General features: G+C 42.4%; 1 protein-coding gene across 1 annotated transcript in view; it reads right to left on the minus strand.

The window, feature by feature from the left end:
* Trappc11 (trafficking protein particle complex subunit 11) overlaps positions 1–27,324 on the minus strand; it is a 42,908-nt gene that overhangs the window by 10,086 nt on the left and 5,498 nt on the right. Inside the window, 22 exon segments of the mRNA XM_052162679.1 lie at positions 1,134–1,245; positions 4,102–4,258; positions 4,357–4,422; positions 5,308–5,427; positions 5,920–6,041; positions 7,560–7,708; positions 7,810–7,997; positions 9,806–9,961; positions 12,984–13,114; positions 14,325–14,457; positions 14,543–14,604; positions 15,266–15,411; positions 15,689–15,743; positions 15,819–15,897; positions 15,988–16,067; positions 16,718–16,811; positions 18,325–18,472; positions 20,983–21,116; positions 23,785–23,881; positions 24,131–24,204; positions 24,529–24,628; positions 26,402–26,516. Coding sequence (XP_052018639.1) covers positions 1,134–1,245; positions 4,102–4,258; positions 4,357–4,422; positions 5,308–5,427; positions 5,920–6,041; positions 7,560–7,708; positions 7,810–7,997; positions 9,806–9,961; positions 12,984–13,114; positions 14,325–14,457; positions 14,543–14,604; positions 15,266–15,411; positions 15,689–15,743; positions 15,819–15,897; positions 15,988–16,067; positions 16,718–16,811; positions 18,325–18,472; positions 20,983–21,116; positions 23,785–23,881; positions 24,131–24,204; positions 24,529–24,628; positions 26,402–26,516 — 2,518 coding nt within the window.

A 27,324-nucleotide genomic window follows, 5' to 3' on the forward strand; every position in this document is an offset into this window, starting at 1 on the left:
CAATTCCTTCCTCACTGGGCTTCTGCTTCACTCGCTCTGGCCGGTGAGCAGCATGTCACTGACTGCCACCATCTGGTTTCTTTTCTTTATGGCAGGACTAGCATGTAGGGTATTTTGGTGTTTGGGTAGGGAGGTATTATAGCTAATGCTGCTCTGTCTAACTTCAGTCCAGCACCCACTGGTTTTGGATACATGTTTGGGATTGTTCCTTGGTCTGCAGGTCAGAGACACCGCCAACTTTCCCTAACCCTGCCCAGCAGACTTTGGAACAAACTCACCCCCACTGCACATCTTCCACACTTGGCAATGCCAGCCCTGCACTGAACGTGCCCTCAGCTGGTCACCCCAGGTCCCAGTGAGCCCCATTTCTCTCACTGTCTTCATTGGCTTCCTGGTTTCCTCAGCTCTAAACTTTCCCCACTTCCTGACCTATGTCTTAGGTGAATTCACCCAGAGGTAAAGCTGTAAATAAGAACACTAACCCTTATTATTACTATGTAGTATTATGAATTATTATGTCTACATAATTATTATTACAATACTACAAAGATCTTCAGCCATTTTGCATTGTCTTTTCATTCTCTATAATTTATTTCAATGAATTGGAAGTTTTAATTTTCATATTTTTAGACTTGTTTATCTTTTGTGTATAACTGATTTGTCTGAATGGATATATGTGCACCACATGTGTGCCTGCTGCCCAGGAAGCTCAGAAGAGGGTCAGAGGACACTTGTGCGGAGGCAGCAGGCTCTGTCTTTCCGTGTGCGCACTCTGGACATCAAGCCTGGCTGCCAGGCTTGGCAGCGAGCACCTCTGGCTGCCGAGCCATCTTCCTGGCAATCTTCTGGGGATTTTCTGTAGACAATCCTACCGATTACACGAGGGCATTCCACCTGATGATTTTCATTGCCCTATATTCAGCTTTTGTTTGACTAAAATCTTATCGGCATTTCAGTTAGAAATTGTGTCAAACTAAGCTTGCTTTATCTTCCTCATTATTGTAACTTAACACAGTAATCGCACATCTGACTGTAACTCCACCCTGCACTTCGGCGTGATAAATGGTAATGAGAAACAGTAAAGATATTGTGAGAAGACACTGAGGGAGAGCCAGGGCCAATGTGAGTTTTACCTCTTCCAGGAGATGATGTAATGTCCTGTTGCCACTCCACCTTCAATGTTCCCAGCAGACGGGCAGCGAAGACAGAAGCACTCGCTAGCGCTCTCTCCTGTCTGTAAGACAACTGCAAGAAAGACTCCTTATAACCTACAGCATAATTTAATCTATGAGAGTTTCACCTCAAGCAGACAAAGCAGTACCTTACAAATGAACTGTTCTTAGAAACTTAGAAACCAAGGCTCAGAAATGCTACATTACCTTTTCTACATCACATGAGTCCACTATTGGGCTAATATATCCCTAACAGTAAAAACCAGTGGGTGGAAATGCAGCAGGCAGCGGAGGGCCTCTTCTGGTTTGCATGTGCACATGGATGCGTGTTCTCACACGTACACGTATGCACACACGCCACCGCCAATGGGGCATCTGCCGATCTACAACCAAGTCCTACTGGAAAGCCATGGATACGGACAGCTTGAAGAAACGACGATATCATAAGGTAATTCATTTCCCTTTTCCAAATTATTTCATGGCAAGAAAGCAAGAAAGAAAAAGGAAGGAAGGAAGGAAGGAAGGAAGGAAGGAAGGAAGGAAGGAAGGAAGGAAGAAAGGAAGAAAAGAAGGGAGGAAGGGAGAGAGGGAGGGAGGGAGGGAAGAAGGGAGGGAGGAAGGAAGGAAGGAATTTGGGGGTAAGGAAAAAGAAAACTCTGTTACTCCAATACTGTTGACACCATTACTCTCTCTGATTCACTACCGAACTCACTCAAACAGAAATCAACCACCATGGCTCCACTATTGATCAGCTGTACTCATCTCGTACAGGAAGAGTTCTTCTCGATACCTTTGCATCTATCTAAGCCAAATCCCTACCTTTCAACACTGCACAGACACAATGCCAGTCACAGCACTTCACAGCCACAATCTTTAAATGCAAAGGGACGGCAGCTTCCAGCCAACACAGTTAGAGCAATTCTATAAGCAACTACAAAATAACAGCATTCCCGAACACTGGGTTAGCATTGTTATGGCTGCCCAATCAATAAAGATGACTGTACCAGGTGAATGGCTATCTGGTTGTGGACAAGCAGTCCCCAGTGAGAAAGAAAAGGGCTGGTCAGTTCTTAAGTTGTTTCAAGTAAACTTAAGTAGCAGACAATATCGCAGCCCAATTTTTTTTTTTTTTTTTTTGAGAGGCATCAGTCCAAGCTTTTGGAGATGCTTTTGTAAAATCCCGGGCTGGACATAACACACCAAGGCTGTCCCTGACGTCTAAGGCAGGGAGAATGATGACGAGTCTGCTAACAAATACCAACGTGCTGAGTTTGTGACAGAGAAGTGTGACTCTGTCAACTGTGAGTAAGGGAGGAGCCTTGAGGCAAAATAAAATGCAAGTGTCCCCTCAGAGCTGGGAGAGGTCAGGAGCCTGAGTCTTCCCTAGAATCTGAGACACGTTGTTTCTAGGATTTCCATCTTCCAGAACTTTAAGACTAAGTTCACAATCACTGTTACACCAGCAATAAGACACTGAAATACCAGAAGCTCAAACCAGAAATTAATCCTCAATTTAATATACTATCATTAAATGATAGTCAGCAATATAAAGATGAAAAAGACAGGCTCTGAGTCTAAAGGAGCACAGCGTACTGCAGGAGTCATTTGTAGAGACAGACAACAGGCTGTCACAACAGAGGTGTGTACCAAGTGTCGTGGGGCTGACGCGGGCAAAGCCCTGCAGAGGAGGGTCAGAAGTCTGAGCTTGTGAGTCAGTCCCAGAGCAAAGGTGAAACGGGGAAAGAGACACGAGAGGGTTGTGGACAAAGTGATAACTTCAGATTTCCACGGAGCAATATCTGCTAACAGCAACTCAGCCTCAGCTCAGTGGGAGGAGAGCGCAGGAGAGCAGGGACGGACGTGAAGAATGCGTGCGTGCAAGCCACGCGGGGCCTGGCTCGAAAACTGCTGGAGTCACAATGGCAGGACCGGAATAGTCTTGGAGGAATTGGATTGTAGCAGCAAGCACCGGGGGAAAGGGGAATAATATAGTTAGAGAGCTACTTCTACAAGCCAGGAGAGGGCGGGAACGATGGTGAGAAAGGGCATGAGACGCTGGACTCAGTTTCTCCCTTTGCCTGCACATGACCCCTCTAGCAGGGCAGCCTAACGCTCTGTGGAGCTGAAGACTTACAGACAGAGGGAAGCCAAGTTAGGGTCTTAGAAACGGCCGACATGACACAGGCAAACCAACTCTGACTCAGCAGTGGACACAGTGGCCAGTGCCTGCACTGAAGTAACCAGCGGCTGCTTGGTTTGCTTTTTACACAACTTAAACCGTATCGTCTGCTTGAGTATAATTTTGCTTCGTTTAATATTCACATTAGCTTTATATTTTATAACAGTTTATGAAAGTGCACTGAACAGGAAAGGTTTCTAGGTTTGAATCTGCTCTCTGGACTACTTTAGCTGAGTAAGTTAGCAAATCTGTTGTCTATCTAATAAACACCTTGTCCTATTTCTAATCATAAATAACAGTAAACATTAATTTCAAATAAATTTAAAAAACCCTTAAAATTTCAAAAATGAAAATCGTATTTTGCTTTCAAGTATATTTCTCAATATGTTACTTCCATAGAGTAAAAAAGAACAAAATCTCATCTTTTATGCTGGGCATGGCATGGGGACACATGTCTGGAATTACAGCACTCAAGAAGTTTAGCAGGAGTGTCGGGAGGTCAAGGACATCCTGAGTTACCAAGTTCAAGACTAGCTTAGGCTACATGAGACCCTCTCTCAAAACAGAACCAAACAAAACCCAAATGTGACCTTTTAAAATATGATATACTCATGCATATTATAAATGCTAATCATGCCTTAATTCTAAATGTGTAAGTCTCAAGTTCCCTTATTTTGTGAAAATCTAGCTATTGTACTGCTGGCTGGCACACGCACATCTGGCCCCCATGAGAATGATGTAAAGCTTCACCTTTGTCTATCTGGGACTCCAGATGATCCACTGCAGTCATAGAGGGAGCAAGTTGCAGCTCACTGGACACAATTGTGAGCGCCCACGGTGAGGCACTCAAAACATCCGTCATCAACAGAAAGGGGATGTCTGCATAGACTCTTTCCAGGTGCTCGAACTGCAGCCAAGGAGCACAAGAGACTGTCAACAATTACACTATTGTCTTCTTTGAACTACTCTGCCTGACCTGATCCCAGCACCCATCCTGGAACATACCTTTGTGGAAACAAATCTGACTGCGACATCAAACGGAAAGACAGTTTCTATTGTCACCGTTTCATCCTGTAAGAAGCACAGGAGCACACGCAATGGCTTCTCTAATCTTTTAACAGGAAGCTTTAAGGTTAAAAAGCATTCAAGGCGTAATCTAGACCTGATCGATATTCAACCCCAAGTTACGCACTAAGAAGCAAGGGTCTTTTCCTAGATAACATCTGTAAAATCTACATAGTGACCTGCTCCCCCGGGGGACTGTCTAGCATTTCCCCCGGGGAAGTGCTTTCTTCTGCACTTTTATCTCAAGGTCGGGTGGAGCAGGCAGGACAGGCATCACTGTCACTCCATAGAGGGGGAGCCAGGCGTTAAGAGGTTGAAGTGATTGGCCTAAAGTCAAGATGGGGCCACGCCCAGGACCTAAACCATCCTCTCATGTGACTTTTCCTTACCTCACCTTGACTTAAGGTGACTGAAATGAACACCTAGTAATGTAACAGACACTGTTACAATTGCCATCCAATTATAATCCAATTATAATCGACTCTTTAAGATGGAGGTCTAGAATCTAAGTCACAAGACAGAAAACGTTACCAAATCTGATCACGGAGCTATACCCTAACCAACACCCTGCATCTCCCCTCTAATTGGCTGTTGGAGAGGCCATGGGGTTGTCCTTCCTTTTAAAGCCAATAACCCAACCCAGATTGATGAGAAATCTTTTTAGAAGATTATTTGGGGACAGTGAGATTGGTCAAAGGATAAATGAGCTGGCTTCTAAGTCTGATGACCTAGGTTCAGTTTCCGGAACCCACACAGTACAAGGAGAGAACCAAGTCCCACAACTGTTCCCCAACGTTCACATATGCACTGTGGCATGCACATATGTGTGTGCATGCACATACATACATGCAAAATAAACAAATGTAAAATGTAGTCATAGAAAAAAAATACCTTGTGACACTTGCAAACAATTTCTTTTCCTTCAACAGTTGTATTGATCAGGTAAGAAACGTATACAAGGAACATTCTGGAGCCCACGGTTCCACAACGAACATACACTGTTTTTTCTAGCTGCAACACAGTAAGTTTTGTAAATTTAATGTTACAGAGGCTTCCTCCAGATATTCTAAGACAATGTTCCCATGTAGAGCCGTCTGGTTAGATACTTTCTAGAGGCTGTCACAGAGTAGCTAGCCCATATGAGTAAGGAAAGCTCTGCCCCCAGCCACCAAGAACCCTGAGCTGACCTCTGTGACCTCATCCTCCACCTTCTCACACACTCCTTCAACCCCCCACAACCTCTTTAAATGTGATTTGGAAACAGAAGTTGACTGAGAAATTAGCGCAGTTACAGATACCAGTGATTTCACCAGCAGCAGCAAGCAGAACAGTGGAGAGTAATGTTACCTGTTCTAAAACCCCTGTAGAGAAACCAAGCTAAGTCTGTAAAATGCCAGGAGATGCTGGTAGGCCAGTCACGTTCCCAGTGCTTGGCTATGCTATTGTAGAACCACCACCCGACTCCTGTCCTCTCTAGTCCCCCCTTCCCCCCAGCATGCTCACCTGCTCCCCGGGGCGTAAGTCTCCCACAGGAATGTCCGTGAGTAAGGCTGGGTAGGACTCATCACACAGCTCTGCTCCGTGGAGTGTCACGTGAGTTTTCTGGGTTAAGTTGGCATCCTGCCCTGTGAAGGTTGAGTGGCTTTAGGACATTATAATAATTGATATTATATGAAGAACACGCTATCACACCTTCTTTTAAATAAATATCCTGTCACTAATGTGATGGTGTTTACCTTGTTCCTCTGTTGGTGCTAAGGGAATTGTGGTTTCAGACTGTACATTTTAATTTACTATAACTAGGCTCAACACACCTTTATGGATCAAAGTTGGAACTATTATAAATTGGCAATTTATTTTTGCCAATGAGAATGAGATTTTATTCTTACAGTGTAAATATCTGTGCTCAGGGACTGAATGAACTCCTGACAAGCATTCGCACCCTGCTGGTGTGGAAGTGCTTTCCCTGTAGAATGCTGTAGAGTGTGGTAGACACAGAGAGCTGCACTGGATCAAAGGGGTGGCAGGGCAGCAGTGACCCTGAGCTTTGGTTGTGGCCAATCTGTCTCTGCAAAGGGCTTTGGAGCTGCTTCTCCACCACAGAGCTGGTCATCGCTAGCTGTTGTCACAGTCCATTCATCGTTCTTCCTTCAGAAAAAGTTTGCTGTTGTATAACATAAGAGAGCAACAGTTCAGAACGCTAGATGTGTCTCTTCTGTCAGCTCACAGAGGCGTCTGTCGAGGGCACCACTGTGCCCTTCCCACTTGCCGAGTGCCACGGAGCTGTTCATGAGTTAGCTCTCTCACACTTGTCACACAGGCCTGCAGATGCCAGCTTGAAGACTGCTCTCCAGTGGCCAGCTTCTGACGGCTGCTCACCACATGCACTCCTCCTATCAAGTGTCCTGTGTCCTTTCCAAAGCTCTTGAACAACCACCAAGGTGTGTTTGTGAGCAGGCCAGATGTGTTGTTGATGCTGTGACTGTCTCCGATGCTTTACCACGCATTTTTAACTTGCATGGGAAAAACCACTCAATGGTAAAAGCACTTTGTGCCTAGCCTGATGACCTGCCACACATGATCATAGGAGATAAGCCCACAGCTGTCCTCGGACCTCCACAGGCATGCTGTGGTGCATGCGACCCACGCCCAAAGGAGTGAAAATGTATACAACCAAAAAGGGACTTAAAGAAAACCATTCAAACCTTTTTGTGTAATACAACTTTCATAATTTAATATAAATATAAAACAGTAATTACCAACAAAGTGACAAATTCATCTTAAAACCATGTGGGTTGTTTCTTTTCTTTTTTTCTTTCTTTTTTTTTTTTTTTTGAATTTGTTTTTTTTGAGACAGGGTTTCTCTGTGTAGCCCTGGCTGTCCTGGAACTCACTCCATAGACCAGGCTGGCCTCAACTCAGAAATATGCCTGCCTCTGCCTCCCAGGTGCTGGAATTACAGGCGTGCACCACCACCGCCCGCCTAAAACCATGTTTAATATCACCATTATTTACTAGTGTATCCTAATATTAAATAGCAAATTTCAACAGTGTAAAGAAACCACAGTGCCTTTTCAACCAACATAATGCACAGATCCTGATCCAACTTACAACGCTTATGAACTTATGCAGTGAGTGCTTACCTGGCTTCAGGCCAGCAGTGAGCTTCACATCTCTGATTGGGGACTTTTCGTGCGATTGAACAGTTACGACCAAACAATACATCTCATTCATCAGAGCAGGAGGCTCATGTCGCAGATGTACAGAAATGTCCGGGACTCTGGAAATGATCCTTCGAAAAGAAATAGCTCAATAAGCCACCTAAAGCAATAAGTACGCGGCACAGTCCTCTCAGGGAAGCAGGGCTTCCTGACGTTCTCAAAGCGCACTCACATCGTGCTGGCCTGGATGACGACGCTGTCCCAGTGAACCTCGTCCTCAGGAAGCTTTGGGCGCCTTCTGAAGGACCGTGCAGCCTGCAGGGCTTCCTGGGAGGAAGCGGCATCCCCTCCTCCTCCCTGCCAGCTCAAAACCACACACCGGCCCGCCTCGCTGCCCAGAAACAGATCCACAGAGGTGATCTGAAAAAAGAAGGCACACCAGATACGCCATCACATACCTGCTGCCATCGGCCAGTCAACGACGTGTGCGCAGGGAGTGGTCACACCTAACATTCACCTAGTCAGCACAGAACGGAAACCGACAGAAGGTCTGCTGCTAGATGCTCACCCTGGCCAGGCACTGACCACGCCCTCAGCTTCCAAGAGCCTGCATGTATACATCTGATGCCGGCACGGGCACAGCACGGGACGGAACAGATGCTTATTGGTGGACACTGAAGGAAATAAGCAAGTACCACTGGAAAACTCACCAACTAGTGTCTAATTCCACAAACATTTCTGCTCTAAGTACTTACAGTGTTAGTAATGAAATGTTTTATTAATTGAATATTGCTTTTAGATAAACCCACTTATGAAAGGACCCAACAGGGGATTATGAATTAAAATGATAGGTTTCCTCAGATACCAAGTAAAAAATAAAATACAGTTCTAGGTGTTGGAACACAGTCCAAAAATGGAATTGTGGAAGGGGAATTCTGAGCACTTGCGGGGGGGGGGGGGGGGGGGGAACCCAAGAAAACATGTATCATGACCTGAGTTTCTTCAAAAATGTAGAGCTGCTCTCAGATAATGCTTTTGTGCCCCTCCAAGGTGCAGCAGACAGGTCAGTTCACTTCAGATCACTCATCACAACTGGCGACTGCTATTGCCTCTGCCTCTATGGAAAGGCACATGCAGCTTGCCCTTGTGACTAGATACAGCTTGAATTCATGACAACCTTACTCAGGTGACCTTTTTAAACAAGATATAAATTGTTTGCTGCTCTGAAGAAAGTTGGCTATTGCGTGAGACTTGAGTCCATGTCTCTCAGGTTCACGCACCAACTAGAGCAGTAAAACATCTAGGTAGATTCCACCAAATCATGAAGGACTTTTAAATGGAAGAGGCAAAGCACTGGATAGTCAATAAGAAATCCATTTACTTTATAGAGTTGCTATGCAAATGTAAGTAGTATAACCTGATGCACATACATTTTAACAATGGACCCAAGGTTTGACCCAGCTAACCACTCTCTTTAAGCCATGAACGCCAAGCACTCGGTGAGTGCTTGCTTTGCTGTAAACACTGTTAGCATCGAATGGACTGACAACCCCGCAAACCCCAGATCTTATAGATGACTGACTGAGACACACAGGTTAGGATGCCCAGGACCTCGCAAGATAGGCTAGAATTGAAGATATGCAGCTGGCTCCAGAGTACACACAACATAAAATACCATTTCACCACGCAGCTCTGAAGGGCTTCTCAAATGCTACACCATATCAACCTGCTAAAATATTAATGTATTCTCATTTTCTCTAAATATATGCAAACAGCAATGTTTGAACACTAAAGAGATAAAGTTGAAATTAGGTCCTTTTATATATATATTTGATGTATTATGCAATATAAATCATTGAAAACTCCTTAACTGATAATTTACTCATTAAAAAAATGAGATTGGTCTTATGTACTCAGAGCAAACAATGTCTACTTATAAAACTACCGGTGTGTGTGGGGCGGGGACAGAGTGTGATGCCCAGGACATTCCGTTGTCCTCCTTCATGCTGGGGACCTGGACCCTGTGCAAGCCAGGAAGCATTCACTGTACCACTGAACTCCATCTCCAGGGCCCAATCTTTAACTAAATCACTTTACAGTACAAATGTACTGACACAGAGCATATGGAAGGAAACCTACCAACAACTATGAATGCATTATTTACATTTTTAACACAAACATACTACTTTTGCCGTTCAAATTATTTTTAAGCAAATTTCATAACTTACCTCAATTTTCTTTCCCACATCTTCAGTTTTTGCAACAAATTTAAATGACAACTTCCTTGTTTTGCCAGGGACTAAGCACATCTTTCCTTGAGTCAGATTTTCTAAGACTTCACTTGCTCTGGACGCTTCCTCCAGTACACAGAACGGGTTGTAGCCCTTAGGAGAGGCGAGTGGCGTTACCATTGTGTCAGAAACAGATCTTAGGCTAACTCTAAGCACGGAGTGCTTCAGAGCTCACTTAGTTCTAGCCCAGGGGTTCTCAGCTGGTAGGTTGTGACCCTGTGGGGTCAAACACCCTTTAACAGCCGTTGCACACCATATATCCTATATATCGGGGATTTACATTAAAATTCGTAACAGTACATAATTATAGCTATGAAGTAACAATGAAATAACTTTATGGTTGGGGGTCACCACAATCCGAGAACTGTGTTAAAAACCGGCAGCATAGAAAGGCTGGGAACCGCCGCTCTAGCACCAATGTCACTGATGTACTATGCAGTGGTTTTTATGTAAAAAGAGTTATTTTGATGTCGCATTCATGTACTTACTGCTAAGACACCCCCCACACACACACACACACCAAACATTTAGCACATACAACCTGATTTCTGTAAGCTTTGAAATACTTTTTTTTTTTTTTTTTTTTTTTTTTTTGCATTTTCGAGACAAGGTTTCTCTGTGTAGCCCTGGCTGTCCTGGAACTCACTCTGTAGACCAGGCTGGCCTTGAACTCAGAAATCCACCTGCCTCTGCCTCCCAAGTGCTGGGATTAAAGGCGTGCACCACCACTGCCCAGCTTGAAATACCAATTATTAAGGAGAAACAAAATATATGTTCTTTGTTGCACTGGAGAGTACCTTTTGGTGAGTATTTGGTGAATACTGGAGAGTATTTTTTAATTATTAGTGTGCCTGAGTGTGTGTGTGTACTATTGTGTGAGTATGTGTGTGTGCCTCTGTGTAAGTATATTGTGTTTGTCTGTGTGTATGCTTCTGTGTATGAGCCTGTGTACTTCTGTGTGAGTGTGTTTCTGTGCGCCTGTGTGCCTGTGTGTGTGCACATGTGCTTGTGTCCGCATGTATATTCATGCATGTACATGTGCACCTGTTGACAGAAATCACCATTCTCATCTGTTAATAAGCGTAAGGACTTCCAAGAGCAACTTCCTATGACGGCACATGAATTGCCTTCACAGCAAATACTTACTAGTCATTTCTGACTGATGCTATCAAACACACATTCCCTTTGTTTTCTTGTAGTCTACAACTTGAATTTCAAATAAGATATAATGAGAATACAAGTTTAAAGCTGATATTTTATTCTACCGTAGCATTGTGTTAGTTTTTAATTACGAAAGAAGCTTATACTTATTTACATGGACTTAGAGGCAATTCAAGGAAAAGTGACGTAAGAGACCTGTATTGGCTCTAATTTCACGATCGGGTATCACAATGAGGAGAGAGGAGAAACAATGACAAGCCGTCTTTCCATGTAATAGGGAGGCAGGCAGTTGAGAACTAACTGCACACGGGTGGCCACGGAGCCACGGGCACTCGAACTGGGAAGGCTCCAGGGGTCACTGCAGTCAGGGCAGTGTGCCTGAGAATGTGATGATTCTAAGTGACCAGCCTGGAAGAAGGAACCAGGCAGGGAGGAGGCAGACCAGGCCAGGCCCAGGAAAGGCATGAGCCAGCCTCCAGCCCCCTGCTCACCCCAGCCCACTCCTCCTCTCTCTGCTCCCCAACCCAGGCTTACCTGCTCTGTGTGTGCACACCAGAGCGCACACTCACGGGAGGACCAAGGAGACCACCCTCCTCATTTCCTAGAGTCAGGCCCTCTCCCTGGACACCCAGCAAGCCTCCAGGGCCACTCTGTCTGTTCTGAGGTCCTCACATGCTTACACACTGAGGTGTCTGTCACCCCAGCCTAGACTTATCTACTATAAAATGCCTTTCCCACAACTAGCATTCTGACCCAATCCTCACACCTTGTACCTGGATAAATATAATTAATGTCTAATTACTTTTCATGGTATTGTTTCTTTACAATAAAGTTCCTCAGTCTCATGTTTCTGCTTTGACACCGGCAGGCTAATGAGAAGTCCTCCCTGTGTAAGGGCTGGAAGGAACCAAACTGGTCTTTAGGAGACCCAGATTTATCTCAACATCTCAATTATAGGGTATTTCTCTGGTTTCATCAATTATTTTCTACTAAAACAGATAAATTTTTTTCATTATTACAATCTAAATATAAAGTCTGTATAGAACAACCAATGTTGTTCTATACAGACTTTATACTCCTGTTCCTGCACCACAGCTTCTCAGCCTCCCATCCCCATCTCACTGTAAATCTGGCCTTGCCTCAGAGCATCCCCTTTTCCTTGCCTCGCCTGCTGTCACTCTCCTTCCAGCAGAGGTAACAGGTGGCCTGCTCTGCTTACTGGACAATCGCTGAGTCATTTGGGCCTGTCCCCAACATTCTTACATATAATGGGGTTGACACACAGTATCTCTTTAGGTTCACCGTGAGAACATTGTAACTTTCGATGCATGTGTTGGTTAAAGGCTTACACTGTCCAGGTGATCAGAAGATAATTATTTGTTAAGTGAGCACATAGGTGAGAGAGAACAGACTCTAGCCCTTAGCTTCAGTATTTCACACTTTACAGTCTTCAGATGCCTACAGCATGAACATATTGTTTATGTGTGCATAGAAAACACTAGACTGTTTAGAAGTTAGCAGAGAAACCCTGCCTCTCAGGGGCCCAGGTCCACTGTGCACGTCAAAAGTCCATCTACTCCATTCCAGTATTTCAACACCAAACATATATTAGTTCTAAAACAAAAGCTAACAATGGTAAAACAAATGAAGCAAGTGATTTTAAAAATTAGGCTAGCTTCACACTGAATATATTTTACTTGAAATTCAAGCTACATATTACAAAAAACTAAGAATAGTATTCTTGGCTTACTTAAGCCGAAAATGAAGAAAAAATTAAGAGTAGAAAAAGTCTATTTAAATTGCAAGACTTTGGAAATACAAGTACATTTATTCTTAAATAAATCCAGCCAAAATCAGATAACCAGTAAGATGTAAAAGTCACTAAAGTCACCTTCACAGTTGACTGGAGCTACAATGACATACACACAGAGGAAACATATTACTGGTACACTACCTGGTTATTAAAGCTGACACAGAGCTTGGAAAACCTAATGGGGTGTGGACAGTCCGCCTTCAGATAAACATCAAACTGCACAGGAACATCCACGTGAAAACTTGGAGCACGGAACTTGGCTTTGCATTGAACTAGAAATCAAAGGAGAAGGTGAGTGCAGCAGTCCCAGGCACTAGAGCGCAGTGCGGAGTCATCTTCACAGAAGCAGCTCTTACACCCTCTCAGGGCCTTCTGTCCCCGTGGATGGCCGCTGCTCAGTAAACACCAACACAGCTCTTTGTGAAAATAAACTTTGTGAAACAAAGTAGCTTCAAAAACATTGGAGTGGGGGTGCTGTTTGTTTGCTTGTTTGTTTGTTTTGAGACAGGGTTTCTCTATGTACCCTTGGCTGTCCTAGAACTCATGATGTAGATCACGCCAGCCTCCAACTCAGGGATCCACCTGCCTCAACCTCCCAAATGCTGGGATTAAAGGTGTTGCCACCACTGCTGAGCTTCAAACATTTCTTAAATTTTAAAACCACACTTGTCCATAAAAAGTTGGTGTCAAAAGGAACAGAACAATTTTGAATTATTTCAAAACACCTGCCTAGATATTAATGGATATAACTTTAAAATGCTATTTTCTCAAGGATACTTCATATTGTACTTGAAGTATAAATAAGTAAAATATATTTTAATAAACAAATATAAGTATTTGAACAGGATATTTCAGATTGCAAAACTCCTCCCGCCAGAACTATTTTTTCAAATTCACTTTTTCTAAGCAAATTTAAATTGTGAATTATATACATATAACAAATGTATACAACATCAAATCATTCTATGATAGTGTTATTTAATATGTAAACCAGTGGCTCTCAACCTTTAGGGGTCACATAACAGATATCCTGCATATTAGCTATATACATTATGATTCTTAATACTAGTTATGAAATAGCAACAAAATAATTGTATGGTTGGGGGTCACCACAACAGGAGGACCATGTTAAAGGTCACAGCGTTAGGAAGGCTGAGAACCACGATGCACGCTACACTGTTATACATAAAAGAAAACATAGTTTTTAGAAAGAAAATAGGACAAAACTAGAAAATGTCCTTTCCTGTGGTATTTTAAAGTAACAGTAAATGAGATGAAGATCTTCAGGACTCACATATTTTCAATAAATACTTATTGAACTTAAAATATTTGATAGCATATTGCTATGACACTGAAGAGAAAAATAAGAGTCATGATTATCCACGAGATGGCTATACTCTGACTACTTTCATATATAATATTCGGCATGTATTCACTTCAGACAAAGGGTTTCTATAAACACTGTGAATGTTGGCTACACACCAAATGGCACGAAGTCCTGTACGCCTATTGTGAAGACATTGCTGCCAGCCAGAGAGACCCGGTCCGCCCACAGCTTCTGAGCAGTCTTCACGGCTAAGACATCACAGTCGGGTTCAGGGTCAGGGCTTTCGTTCTGCAATGAGAGTTCAAACTCTGTCCAACTACTGGAGAAAACACACGCAGATGCAGATCTGGGTATACAAGGAATTACAACCCACCATTAGAACATTCATGAGGTTCTTTTCTATCCGAGATTTCTGGTCATCTTTCAGAGTTGAAGCTGAGATAGGGAAAGAAAATAGAGCTGTCAGTCAGTCAGTCAGTCAGTCAGTCAGTCCATCACCCCACTGTGGGTTTACAGGAACTATAGACTTCCCGGGGGTGCTGGGAACAGAGCTAGCTCTCCACACCTGATACAGTCTTTTTATGCACCTCCTTTGAGACAGGGTCAATCATTGGCCTAGAGCTCACCAATTATGACAGACTGACTAGCCAGGAGCCCTAGGGATCTTCACGTGTGCCAAGCCCCAGGGCAAGGCTGAGAAGCACAGGCCACCATGCCTGGCATAGACACGGGTACTGGGAGTTGAAATCAGGCAAGCACTGTCCCAATGGAGGCACCCGTAAGGTACTTTACAGCAGGTGCTTCTAACATGAGTGAACATGCTGAATTTTATATAATAAAAGTACAACGTTTATTGTTTTTCTGAGACGGGGTCTCTAATAGCCCTGTAGAACATACTATGTAGGGCAGGTTAACCTTAAATTGATAGAGATGTCCCTGCTTTGGCCTCCTGGGTGCTGGCATTAAAGATGTGCTACACCACACCCAGGATAAAAGTACTTCTAAATATTTGACAGTGAAATATTCCAGTTTAAAACAAATATTTATGATGCAAACAACTGTGTGTGCTGGGCTTTTACAGAAAAAGCATCAATACCTCTTCCAAGGAGCTCCAGAGAGTAAGTAATATAGTCTTTTAGCTGGGCCATGAGGTAGGAACACTTCAGGGCTGTCGTCAATATAGACGTGAGGAGAGTCCACCACGCTTCACTCCGGTAGTCACACATCACGTAGTCCAGCAGCCTGAGAGAGAGAAGAGGTTCCCAGAGGCTGGCAGGTCTGTGGAGACCTGCATGTGTCTTCTGGATGGTCTAACTGTGTTCACACGTAGTTAACCCAGAGGTTCGCTAAATGCTTTAAGGAAGGGTTGTGCTAGCAGAGGACATTGAAAAAATACCACGAAGCTGGCATTTAATAAAAACAGACACAGTAACAGCAAGCCCTTCCATATAAACTTCTTTTCCAATTTCATTGTAAGGCAATCAGAGCACTTGTGAAAATACACAGTGACAGGACTCACTTCAAAGCTTTGGTATAATCCTTTGCGTAATAATACTCCTCTCCCATCTGAACCACTGCAAAGGAAGAGAGGGGGTGAGTAAGTTAGTTCCCCTCTGCGCGGCCCAGAACCGCACGTGCTGGGTACATACTCAGGTGGCTTTTCATCCGTGGACACTTGTACTTCTTGAACTGTGCAACAGCATTGCTCAGAAGAGCGATTATTATTTCCTGTCAGGAGAGAGAAGGTATGAGCCATTGGGATGGGAACCATTTTACTAGAATAGTGTGCAGACAGTTTCCAGCAGGGATGTGACTCACAGAGTGGACAACACTTTTCTCCTTGAGCTGAATGGCAAGAATCCCTGCTTTCTCCTTTTCAGGGTCCGAGAGGTCAAAGCCTACGTGAGACAAGAAGCAACCCATCTTAGCTCACTGAACACAACTCTTCACACGAGCTCCATCAACCCTTCACATGAATACCGTGTGCACTTAAGACTCGCGAATGTTCTAGAATGCTAGCGATTCTAAGAGACAGCCTTATTGACCTGAAGCGTTCTCTGCCGCCTGCCTCTGTTCTGTGGAGACGTTCCTAACCCTGACGATCTTTCCCCAGCTGGAGTGCTCTCCATCCCCTCCCCTCCCCTCCCACTCTACTGAGTGTGTGACACACTAGCACTCAGGGTGCCCACTGCCATGGGTGGCACTCCGTCAAATATACACAGAGTGCACAAGATGGCCAGAAAGGCTGTGTGAGGCTGTGCATGGCAATGTCACTTTAAAATGTTAAGTAAATCACCAAAGTTGAATGCTTAAATACTCAAATGTTTTAACAATACCATTGCCTTTAATTAGGACTCCAATATGTAATGAAAGAAACTAATCTAAAAAACCAAGTGTATAAATCTTAGAAACAGACTAAGAAAGGACACTTTCTAAAGAGTCTTAAAAGCCAACATATGCATTTCAGTATAATTTCATGGGGCGTTAGACAGTGACAGCTATCGCTCTGTCTTCCTGAACCTAAGAGAAAAAGCAGAAATGTATTTACTTAGGATTCCTTGTCTCCAGGGTCGCTGCCCATAGAAGTCAAGCACACCCGTCTGCGTTTCTAAGGGATCAGGATTGGGGTACATCACAGTGGCCTGGAACCGAAAGAACAAATTTGAGGAAGCATCTAGTCTAGGTCCTCCACTCAAACCCAATCTGACTGAATAAAGAGATAGCCATAAATACAAACGTCCAGTACTGGGATACATAGCACCATTACAAATGTTTTAACATCCTTTACTAACATTTAGAAATCTTACAAAAACTGAGGTGGCCAGTGGTGGTGCCCACCCTTAATCCCAGCACTCTGGGGCAGGGGCAGGCGATCTCTGAGTTTAAGGCCAGCTTGCCTACAGTTCAAGTTCCAGAACAGTCAGAGCTATGCAGAGAAACCCTGTCTCAGGGGGGGAACTGTAATGTGATTCTGGTGCTGAGTTCACAGTAACTCACTCTTCTTTTTCACCTTGCTATAATAAAATGGGGAAGTATTACAAATGATGGTTAGTATGTACTTCACATATAAAATGTTCTCTGTGAAAATAAAAAATGCCACACGGAGTACTAAAAAAGACTTGCTCTTCTTCATTATTCTATGTTAGTTTTCTTGTTGGTAGAAAACAGAATTTTTTTGACACTGGAAAGAAAATATTTACACTATGTTTTCCTTTTTTGGTATTTAAACCCAAAGTATATATAACTATATTATTGAAAAATTATAAAACACCCAAAAGGAAAAAATAAAATTCTAATTACTAATAAAACCTCCTGCCCCTTGTGAGGAATACGTCCATTACTCACACACTGTCATGAGACCTGTAGCTGCGAGTAACCAGCATCACTTTTCAACCTACCTTTCCATTGAAATACGCTCCATACATTTCACTTTAACACTAAATATTCTCCTAAACATCTGCCTTCTCATGTTTCCCTGCTATTACATATTTTAGTAAATTCTTATAATATTCCTATTTTATAGGGCTGGAGCAACGGCTCAGAGTTAAAGAGCCCCGGCTGCCCTTCCAGAGTACCGGGGGCCACACGGCAGCTCACAGCTGTCTGTAACTCTAGGACCGGGGAATCTGGAACCCTGGCACTGACACACATGCAGACAAAATGCCAATGCACAGAAAAATAAGCAACTCTTTTACGACTGTTCTGTTTTACACTGCAATCAATCCACCTACAAGAACTTGATAACTAAGCTGGTGCTTCCCCTGAAGATCCAGCATCCTATATCTGAACACGAAACGTGGAGAGGTCACGTCTGGTGAAAGCTCATCAATTCGTGGTTTAGCAGAAGTAGTTCATGTCCTATTGAATCTTATTTGCTAATGCCCCACTATGCATGTTCCTTACACAACCTAGTGTTTATCATCTGTTAAAATACTACACTGAAATTATAATAATCCAAAGCTCAAAATCTTAATACATGTAAAACAGAAATACCCTGCTCACGGAATTCCCGGGTTAAAACGAAAAAGTCATAATAATTCAAAAGATATTCAAAGATGGGGGGGGAGGGGGGAACCAAGGCCACGAGCCCTGGCTTGTCTTAAGGGAGTTAATCAGTGTTAATCCTGATGCGAGGTGATGCAGGCCGGGACTTACATCGTGGTTACACAGGGCTTTTGCGTGCTGTTTTCGCTCCTGGGCATAGTAAGCTGCCTGCTGATAGTAGAAACCAGGGTTCTGTGTTTGAATAGCTGTCAGCCCCAACTTAATGGCTTCATCAAATAAATCTCCAAAGGCCTGGAATCTTAAAGAGAACAAACCAAGAAATAAAAGGACTGGGTAGTGAGGGGAAGGGAAAACAGCTTACTCCTAATTACTTACTCTGGAAACCATACACTCAATGCACTATATTATTAAATGACTGAGTAACAGCTAATTATTTATAATTAACAACATACACGCCGGGCAGTGGTGGTGCACACCTTTAATCCCAGCAGTTAGGAGACAGAGGCAGGCAGATTGCTGAGTTCGAGGCCAGCCTGGTATAGAGTGAGTTTCAGGATAGCCAGGGCTACAAAGAGAAACCCTGTCTTGAAAAAAACAAAGCAAAACAAAATAAAAAACCAACAACATACACTATTGACAAGTTGCACACACGTTCTTTTTGTAACTCGTCTGAAATAACTCAAGTCCATGGCTGCACCATGTATTAGAACTTAACCCTCACTCTTCAGGGATAAGTGAGTTCCTGGAAGTAACTGTACTCAGCATTCTAAAATAAACATCGTCCTAGTTGGTTTTTTCGTCATGTTGCTGCTGCTGTTAATTTGACACATGCTAGCATCATCTGTGAGAGGGCCCTCAATAGAGAAAATGCTTCTATCAGATTGCCTATGGACACGTCACAGGGCATTTCCCGACTGATGTGAAAGGGCTCACCCACTATGGGTAGTGCCACTTCTGAGTAGGTGGTCCTGAGTGTCTAAAGAACAGGCTGAGCAAGTCATGAGTAGTCAGTAAGCACAGTCCTCCGTGCTCTCTGCTTCCCTTCTGCCTTGAGTTCCAGCCCTGACTTCCCTCAGTGACGAACTGTTACTCAGAAGTGTGAGACGAGATAAACCCACCCTGGCCCCACAAATTGTTCTTTTGGTCATGATGTTTATCACAGCAATAGAAAAGGACTTCTTCAGAACTTGGTACTAGCTTCATGGGACAGTAACCTGCTCATGCTATCATGCAAGGAACTGTGAACTCTGGGCTGAGGAAACTTGACTGTCCAAGCTTACTGGGCTTTTGAAAGATGAGAGCGTTGAGAGGCATGCAGATGACGAGGCCTGGCTTGTGGAATTTCAGGGGGAAGCAAGGCTTTTACCAGGGCCAGTTTGTGTGACACTCTGTGTAAAGAATTTGTGGTGTCTTGCCAACTGGAGCTGAAGAATCAGTTGGGACAGGCAAAGGACCTGCAGCACTAACCTGGTGCTTTAACTGAACCGATGTTGGTCAGCTGCTGCTGTGGAGTGGAGGCGGCCTGACCCTATGAGACAGGCTCTGGTGCTGTGGACGGCAGAAGCACCCAGGCTCTGCAGCCCAGGTCAGAAGTGGGTGGGCTCCTGACAGCAAGCACTGAATCGCTTATATAGTTGGGCTTTGGTTTTACTGTAAGTTGACTGTGACAACCCTCATTCTTTCCTCCTCCTCTTCCTTTTTTTTTTTTTTTTTTTAGATTTACTTATTTATTTTATATAAGTACATTGTAACTGTCTTCAGACACCAGAAGAGGGCATTAGATCTCATTACAGATGGTTGTGAGCCACCATGTGGGTGCTGGGATTTGAACTCAAGACCTCTGGAAGAACAGTCAGTACTCTTAACCGCTGAGTCATCTCTCCAGCCCCGATTCTTCCTTAAGATCAGACAGTTTTTACCTTGTTTCTTAACTTTATAAAAACCAACAGAATACATTGGCTATTTTAGAGAAAGTTTGAACTTTTAAAGAAACTTTGGATTTCTTTTAAAGGTACTGCATGTTTGAAGTGTTTGAATCTATTTTTAAAGATATATTTATTGATTGATTTAATGTGAGTATATCACAGTCTTTACACACACCAATGTATATGCAGAGAGGGAATACATACATAAATTAATCTTAAAATGCTTTAAAAAAGACTGAACTTTTAAAAACATTTGTGTTTTACATTGTGGTATTAATATAAAGAAGAAAAGGAAGGTTATCGTTTAACAGTAATATATCGGTGTGACAAGTTGACAAGTCACCTGTGGGAGGGTGGTCCTGGGTGAGGAATGAGGCTGAGTAGGCCATGAGGAGCAACAGTAGCAGTGTCCCCCTGCTCTCTGCTTCAGCTCCCGCTCCAGGTTCTAGTCCTGAATTTCGACCTGACTTCCCTCAGTGACAGAAGTGGCCTGGAGTCAGATGAAGCAAGGCCCTCCCTTCCTCCCAAGCTGCCTTGGTCCTGGTGGTTCATCACAGCAATAGAAACCCAGACGGAGGCAAACATTATGTTCCCTCAAGTAGAAATTTTGCTTTGTCCATTCTTATAATGTAAGCACAAAGTGTAAACCCAGCAAATACATGTTGAATGTAAACGATAGTACCATAAATTACCCAATTTCCATCAAGAAATGACACCAATCAACATATACTATTCCTGAATACATACCTAGGATTATTGCTAAAACCCCACGCACTAAGAGAAAGCCACTCCATCCAGTTTAGAGCCAAAGCCTTAGCTGAGGCCATCTCTTCAAGCCCCACAGTCTATTTTTAAATATTACGAGACTGCAACTTAAACCTACTGCTTCGCCATCCACGCGGCATGCTCGAACGCCAGCTCTGCACTTCCGATTTTTTTCTTACACAAGTCAATGTGTTTTCGAAACTGAGCAATTGCATCCAACGGGGTATTGTGCTGAAAACACAGCCTACAGATCTGAAAAAAATGTAAATCCCCAAATAAGAGAGAAGTCTAAAGACACAGTCTCATACACATTAAAAATGTAAACTACAAGAAACTACATAATTTCCTTCTCTGAAGTTCTCTGTAATATTTAATTCTCTTCATCAGAATGCTTTAAGAAATGAAATAAAATAATTCAATATACTGAAGTTGTCCTATGCCTTACAAAAGGTTTTCAAAATATAGAATTTTAAAACTTATATCAAAAGAATACAATAATGGGCTATACTACTTCCAATAGGAATTTATATGGAAGAAACTTTGAATATTAATTGTCAGGAAACTAAATATTTCTGTTAAATAATCTAGGTTTAGTTGCCTATACATCAACAAGGACAACAAAATTTCTAAAGGTTTTTTTTTTTTTTTTTTCCTGGAACACTAACTCTACATTGTTTCAAAAATGGCATAATCTATGTAAATTGAGGGTAAAAGGAAACCCAAAAGAAATAAAGCTAAAGTTTATTTCCATATGATTATAACAACTTAAAATTTTATTTCTTAGGTACAAAGAAATATATAAAAAACAATCCATGTGTTTTATGTGTATGTATGTGGTATGCATGTATACCTGTGTGCAATGTGCATGTGTGCACGTGTGTATGTGCAGTGTGCATGTGTGTGTATGTGCAGTGTGCATGTGTGTGGTATGTGTGTATACTTGTGTGAATCTTGCTCTGCTGCTCCTCATCTCCCCTAGGAGACAGGGTCTCTCACTGAACCTGAGGCTCAGTGACAGCCAGACTGGCCCACCCACCAGCCCCCAGGATCTGCCTGCCTGCGCCATCCCCCCATCCCCCAGGCCCCTATCTCGGGCAGTGCTGCAGTTACAGGAATAGGCCCCACATCCAGCTTTTCGGTGGGCTCTGGGGATCTGAACCCGGGACCTCATGCTTGGGCTGCAAGTACTTTACCCATTAAGCGAGCTCCAAGCCCCACAAGTTTATTATCCATCATGTCCTTCAGTCATCAATTTTTCTTTTCAGAGGCAGTATGTATGTAGGCAGTATACTATAGACAGGTGAGCGTGTGAATATTCACATTTATAAACTAAGAGCCGTGGCACCAGGCTTACTATGGGGAGTTACATCTCACAGTCTTCCACTAACAGCATCATATTATGCTAGCTGGCTTTTGTCAACTTGGCCCAAACCTAGACAGATCTATGACGAGGAGATCTTCACTGAGAAAATGTCTCCATCAGATGGCCAGCCAGCAGCCTCCTGACCGCCCTCTGTGAGTGGTACCACCCCAGGTTGGCTAGTGGTCCCCAGTGCTGTAAGAAAGCGGGCTGAGCAAGCCACGAAGAGCAAGCCGGAAAGCAGCACTCCTCATGGCCTCTGAGCCTGCTTCAGCCTCCTACCCTGGCTATGGTCCCCCCAACGGATTGTGACCTGAGATATTTAAAGCAAACCAGCCTTTTCCTCCCCAGCTTGCTTTTAGTTAAGGCAATGGTTCTCAACCTATGGGTCGCAACCCCTCTGGGAAACATTGGAAATGGTTCATAGACCTTAAAACCACTGGAAAACACAGATATTTACATTATAGTTCAGTAGCAATGACAATTTTACAGTTGGGGTCACCACCCATAAGGAATCAATTACTGTAATACAGGGCTGCAGCAGTAGGAAGGCTGGATAAAACCAGGGTCATGGTTTTATCACAGTAAGATAAACCAAACTAAGACACATGCTACATTTTCATGTCAACTGACAGAGCTGCCACATTCTTAATTGTGTAGTCATCAATGTCCAATTACATTTATACAACCAATCACTTGTTAGCATATTTCCAATATATTTCTATTTGAAAATATAGTAAATATCCAGAGATTTTTGAGATATACAAACAACCATAATTGGCAAAGAAATGTCCTAAAAAGGACTGTCAGGTAGGAGAATATCTACTTTGACATTTGTGCTCAGTAAAAATCTGTTCTGGACTACCCATCACCTGACTGGTAGCAGACATCTTTAAAGGTGGGTGGGAAAACAATATAGCCTTGACCCTGGGAAGTGGGGGTGGAGGCCACACAGCACAGGGGTGAAGTGGGACAGATGGACACAGGACAAACAGGATCATCTCTACTATACACAACCACAAAATGCTCACACAGAGTTTGGTTTTCTCTAACGTGAACTGAGCTGGCAGGGGCGGTGTACACTGCAGTCCCAAGTACTCAGCAGGCTGAGGCCAGAGCATCACTTGAGCCCCAGAGTTCTAGACCCATCTACCTATGCAACACTAGTGATACCAAGTCTCAAAAAACAAAACACAGCCAGCTAAAGGGTACAGATGTATCTTTTCTATGGTAGAGTCAAGAAGCCAAGAAATGCTACACAGTTCTAATGCTGCATCTCTTAAAATTCAACCACAGGCAGCTCTCTTCCCACTACTCTCTTCTCTTACAAACAAACACTGTAACACTCTTGACTTCCAATAATTTCAAGTATCTATAAATTTAAAACACAACTCTTCTGATGAGGCTGCTGAGAATCAAAGCCATTCTTGAGTAAAAGGACATCAAAAAGAACATATTTCACCAAATCCACCTTTATGGATCAAGAAACTGATTTTGATTTCAGCATTTTAAAAAGGTAACATTTAAGTAAATCCCCTTTATTTCAAAACAGAACTATACCTTGTAGTTTATAAATCCTGCCATCGTCTTAATTTCCAGAATATTAGTTTCATGGGCCCTCAATTCATGTACGAGGTTATAGGCAGTCCTATAATTCCTAATGTAAACAGGAGAAGGGCGGTTAATAATGTTTAAGATTCCAAAGAGCAATATTATTATGACAGACAATATTTATGCAACATTTCTAACCACTCAACAATTCAATAAAAGTATGTATGTATGTATGTATGTGTGTGTATATATATATATATATATAAAATCAATCTCCAGTTCTCTAAGAAATTCATGTATAGTATTATTAACATCAGGATTTTAATAAAGATTTAGTTTGAAAACAGAAACTTACTTCAGAGCATTTTGCGTATCTTGTTTCAACTCACTGAAGAAAGCTATTTTAAACTGATGTCTAACAAACAAAAGCTGAAAAGAGTGATTAAAAAATGATTACATACACACTTTAAAGGTAAAATGATATTATTATGATGCATTGAATTATGAAGGAAATTATTAAAAATTAAATTCATAATGATCCCAAGAAACAAAGACATGCTTAAAAAGTCTTCCAAGAGCTCTTTACAGGTAAGAGTTTAAAAGTAAGGGCATAAGGTTCTAATTTAAAAGCAAACTCATTTTTTAAGAGCTTAAAAAAAGACTTTTAAAGTACTAAACAATTTAAAATATCAGTAATGAAGAAATAAGAATCATCTCAAAAATGACCAGTAATGGTTAGTTTTTTAAGTGTACCTGGTGTGTTGTTTTATTCAAAAATTCCTTATGAGATTTCACTCTTCTGACCTCAGTGTAGTAATAGGTCTGCGCATGCTCATAAAATGCATTTTCTAATCTGTTAAAAAAAAAAAAAACAAATAGAGTTACTCAAACGCAAAGTCTTTTTAAGAACAATATTTGTTGCAAATTGACCAACACTGTACTTTAAGATGAAAAATGAAGCAGTGTATAATCTGGATTTCTAGGGGAAAAAACCTAAACTAAGACCTCCCCTGACACTACTGACAACCATGGGTTTTTTTTCTTTTTTGGTTTTTTTTTTTGTTTTTTTGTTTTTTGAGACAGGGTTTCTCTGTATAGCCCTGGCTGTCCTGGAACTCACTCCATAGACCAGGCTGCCTCAAACCCAGAAATCTGCCTGCCTCTGCCTCCCAAGTGCTAGGATTAAAGGCGTGCGCCACCACCTGGCTGAAAAAATGTTTAAAATTGAATTAGATTTTTATTTTTCTACTATTTATTGTTTAAAACGAATGAGAAAAATATCTGGGGAGAATAAAAACAATTGGCAAACAAGATAGAAATAACATTAATGTTATTAAAGTCTTGCTTCATCGTACAATTCTGAGATTATATAAGCACCAATAAGAAATCTGTGCAGGACGGCTAAGTGGTTCACACTGGACTGGAGAAGGTGACTGACCGTCAGAGGGATGCAGGGCAGGAGGGAAAAGTGAGTCCACAGGCAAAGGACAGGTGACAGATGCCAAGGATACTCCCCCTCAGAGGAAAACCTAAGTTTAACCTACACTCCTGAGGAAAACAGGAGGAAAATTTGGCTTTAAAATTAAGTCAAATTTTAAAATCAAATATTTTATCTACTTCTTTATAGACAAGATCTAAGTATGTCATCTTGGCAGGCTTTCAACTCACTAGTGTAACCCAGACTGGCCTCAAATTGGCAACCCTCCTGCCTCTGCCTCTTGAAAACTTGAATTAAAGGCATGTGCTACCATACCTGGCAGATAATGTATTTTAAATTGAATTTCCTAGGTTATTTTTTTTTATTTTTGAAGTATAATTTTTAAAAAAAATGTTAAAATATGAAAATAAAATTAGATTCTAATCTTGAAACAAAGGTTATTAACTTAAACTTGTCCTTAAGATTTTACAAGTGGGAACAGCAAGGGAGACTATGAGATATGAACTGTAGCCAGAACTATCTTTATAGGTCATTCTCAGAGATGAAAAGATAACCTTCTCAAAGAAGTTATTTCCATCTCTTTGACCTCGGAAATGTCAGAGATAAGCTCCTTTTAGTTCCTAACCAGGCTGTGACTCAGATTTTAATTAGGCAGAGCGACCTGAGGGTAAACAGGGCTGCTTAACCCTTTAAACTGAGGCTGTATGCTGGTAAGATGCTTACCAGGTAAAGGTGCTTGCTGACCTGCCCAACAACCTCAGTCTAATCCCACAGACACACAGACACACAGACACACAGACACACAGACACACACACATATGAGATGAAGGACAGACCTGCCTTCCCTAATCTATCCTGACCTCAAAAGCCCTGGCTACTTGGAATTAAACTCTCCCCTGCTTTAAACAGAACAGGTTAAATAGTTATGGCGATAGCCTGGCTCTCAGTGAGTGTTGCAAGAGCCTCGTTGTCTGTTTTTGACGCAGGGTCTTATTACATAGCCCCAGGTAGAGTGGAACTTGCTAATGCAGACAAGGTTGGTCTCAGACTCCTTCCAGTCCATTCATTCAGTGGCTGGCCAAGTGAACTTCATCGTCTACAATGTTTTTATGAACACTTTGTTGTTGTTTGTAAATAAAAGGGTCTAAGCTACCAACTTTTCCTCCTAAAAACAACACTCTGATTTACCTTATAATGTAGCCCACGAGGTGGTCAGTGTGGGGCAACACGAACAGAGACTTGCCTGAGAGTTCACACACGTTGCACAGAGCTGCAGCTCGCTCGGAAGCGATGACGTCTTCTCCTGTGGACAAGCACCAGACAAACAGAAACAGAGCAAAGAGTCAGCTTTCTGGAGTCAAATTTACTCAAGTTTGTAATCAGGAATAAAGTTCTGAGTCTGTCACCACGGCCGCAGGGCTCCTGCTCTGCCTGAGGACTTGGGGCTCCCAGACATTAATGTGTTCATAGTTGTCTGGAAAATATTCTAGAATATTCTTCTGAGTACAACAGATAGGACAAATAATGCCCTAACCATATCACATGGCTGTTCCAAAACATAAAATAAAAATGGAAACATTCATTTGTGAAAGAAGTTTCCAAAGACCTCAGAATGCTCACCATGGCAAGAAAAATTATTCTGGCTTATAAAAATCTGGGAAGGTAAAAGAATCTTGTAAAGGAAGTTTTCCAGGATGACATTACAAATCTTGCATTTCTTTGTGTAAGAGTACATTTTACAGAGACTCAGTCAAGTAAATAACACTTTGGCAGCAACTGCATTAACTATTCTGTCAGCTGATACACACATGCACACAAGGACTAAGCAGAGAGGAAAAAGCAGGACTCGGCGTTTGTATCCGTCAATGCACAACAAGCATTTGTGCATCAAGTACAACATTCATTTATTTGCACGTGTCCATACATATGTGCATACGTATGTATGTATGCATGCATGTATGTATGTATGTATGCATGTGTGCACCTGAGACACATTACATCTGTGGAGGTCAGAGGAAAACTTTCAGGAACTGATTCTCTCCTTCCACCAAGTGGGCTCTGGAAACTGAACTCAGGCCATAAGCAAATGCCTTTACTCGCTGAACCATCTT

Source organism: Apodemus sylvaticus, chromosome 18 (assembly GCF_947179515.1).
Source record: "Apodemus sylvaticus chromosome 18, mApoSyl1.1, whole genome shotgun sequence".
In the NCBI taxonomy this organism is placed as follows: Eukaryota; Metazoa; Chordata; class Mammalia; order Rodentia; family Muridae; genus Apodemus; species Apodemus sylvaticus.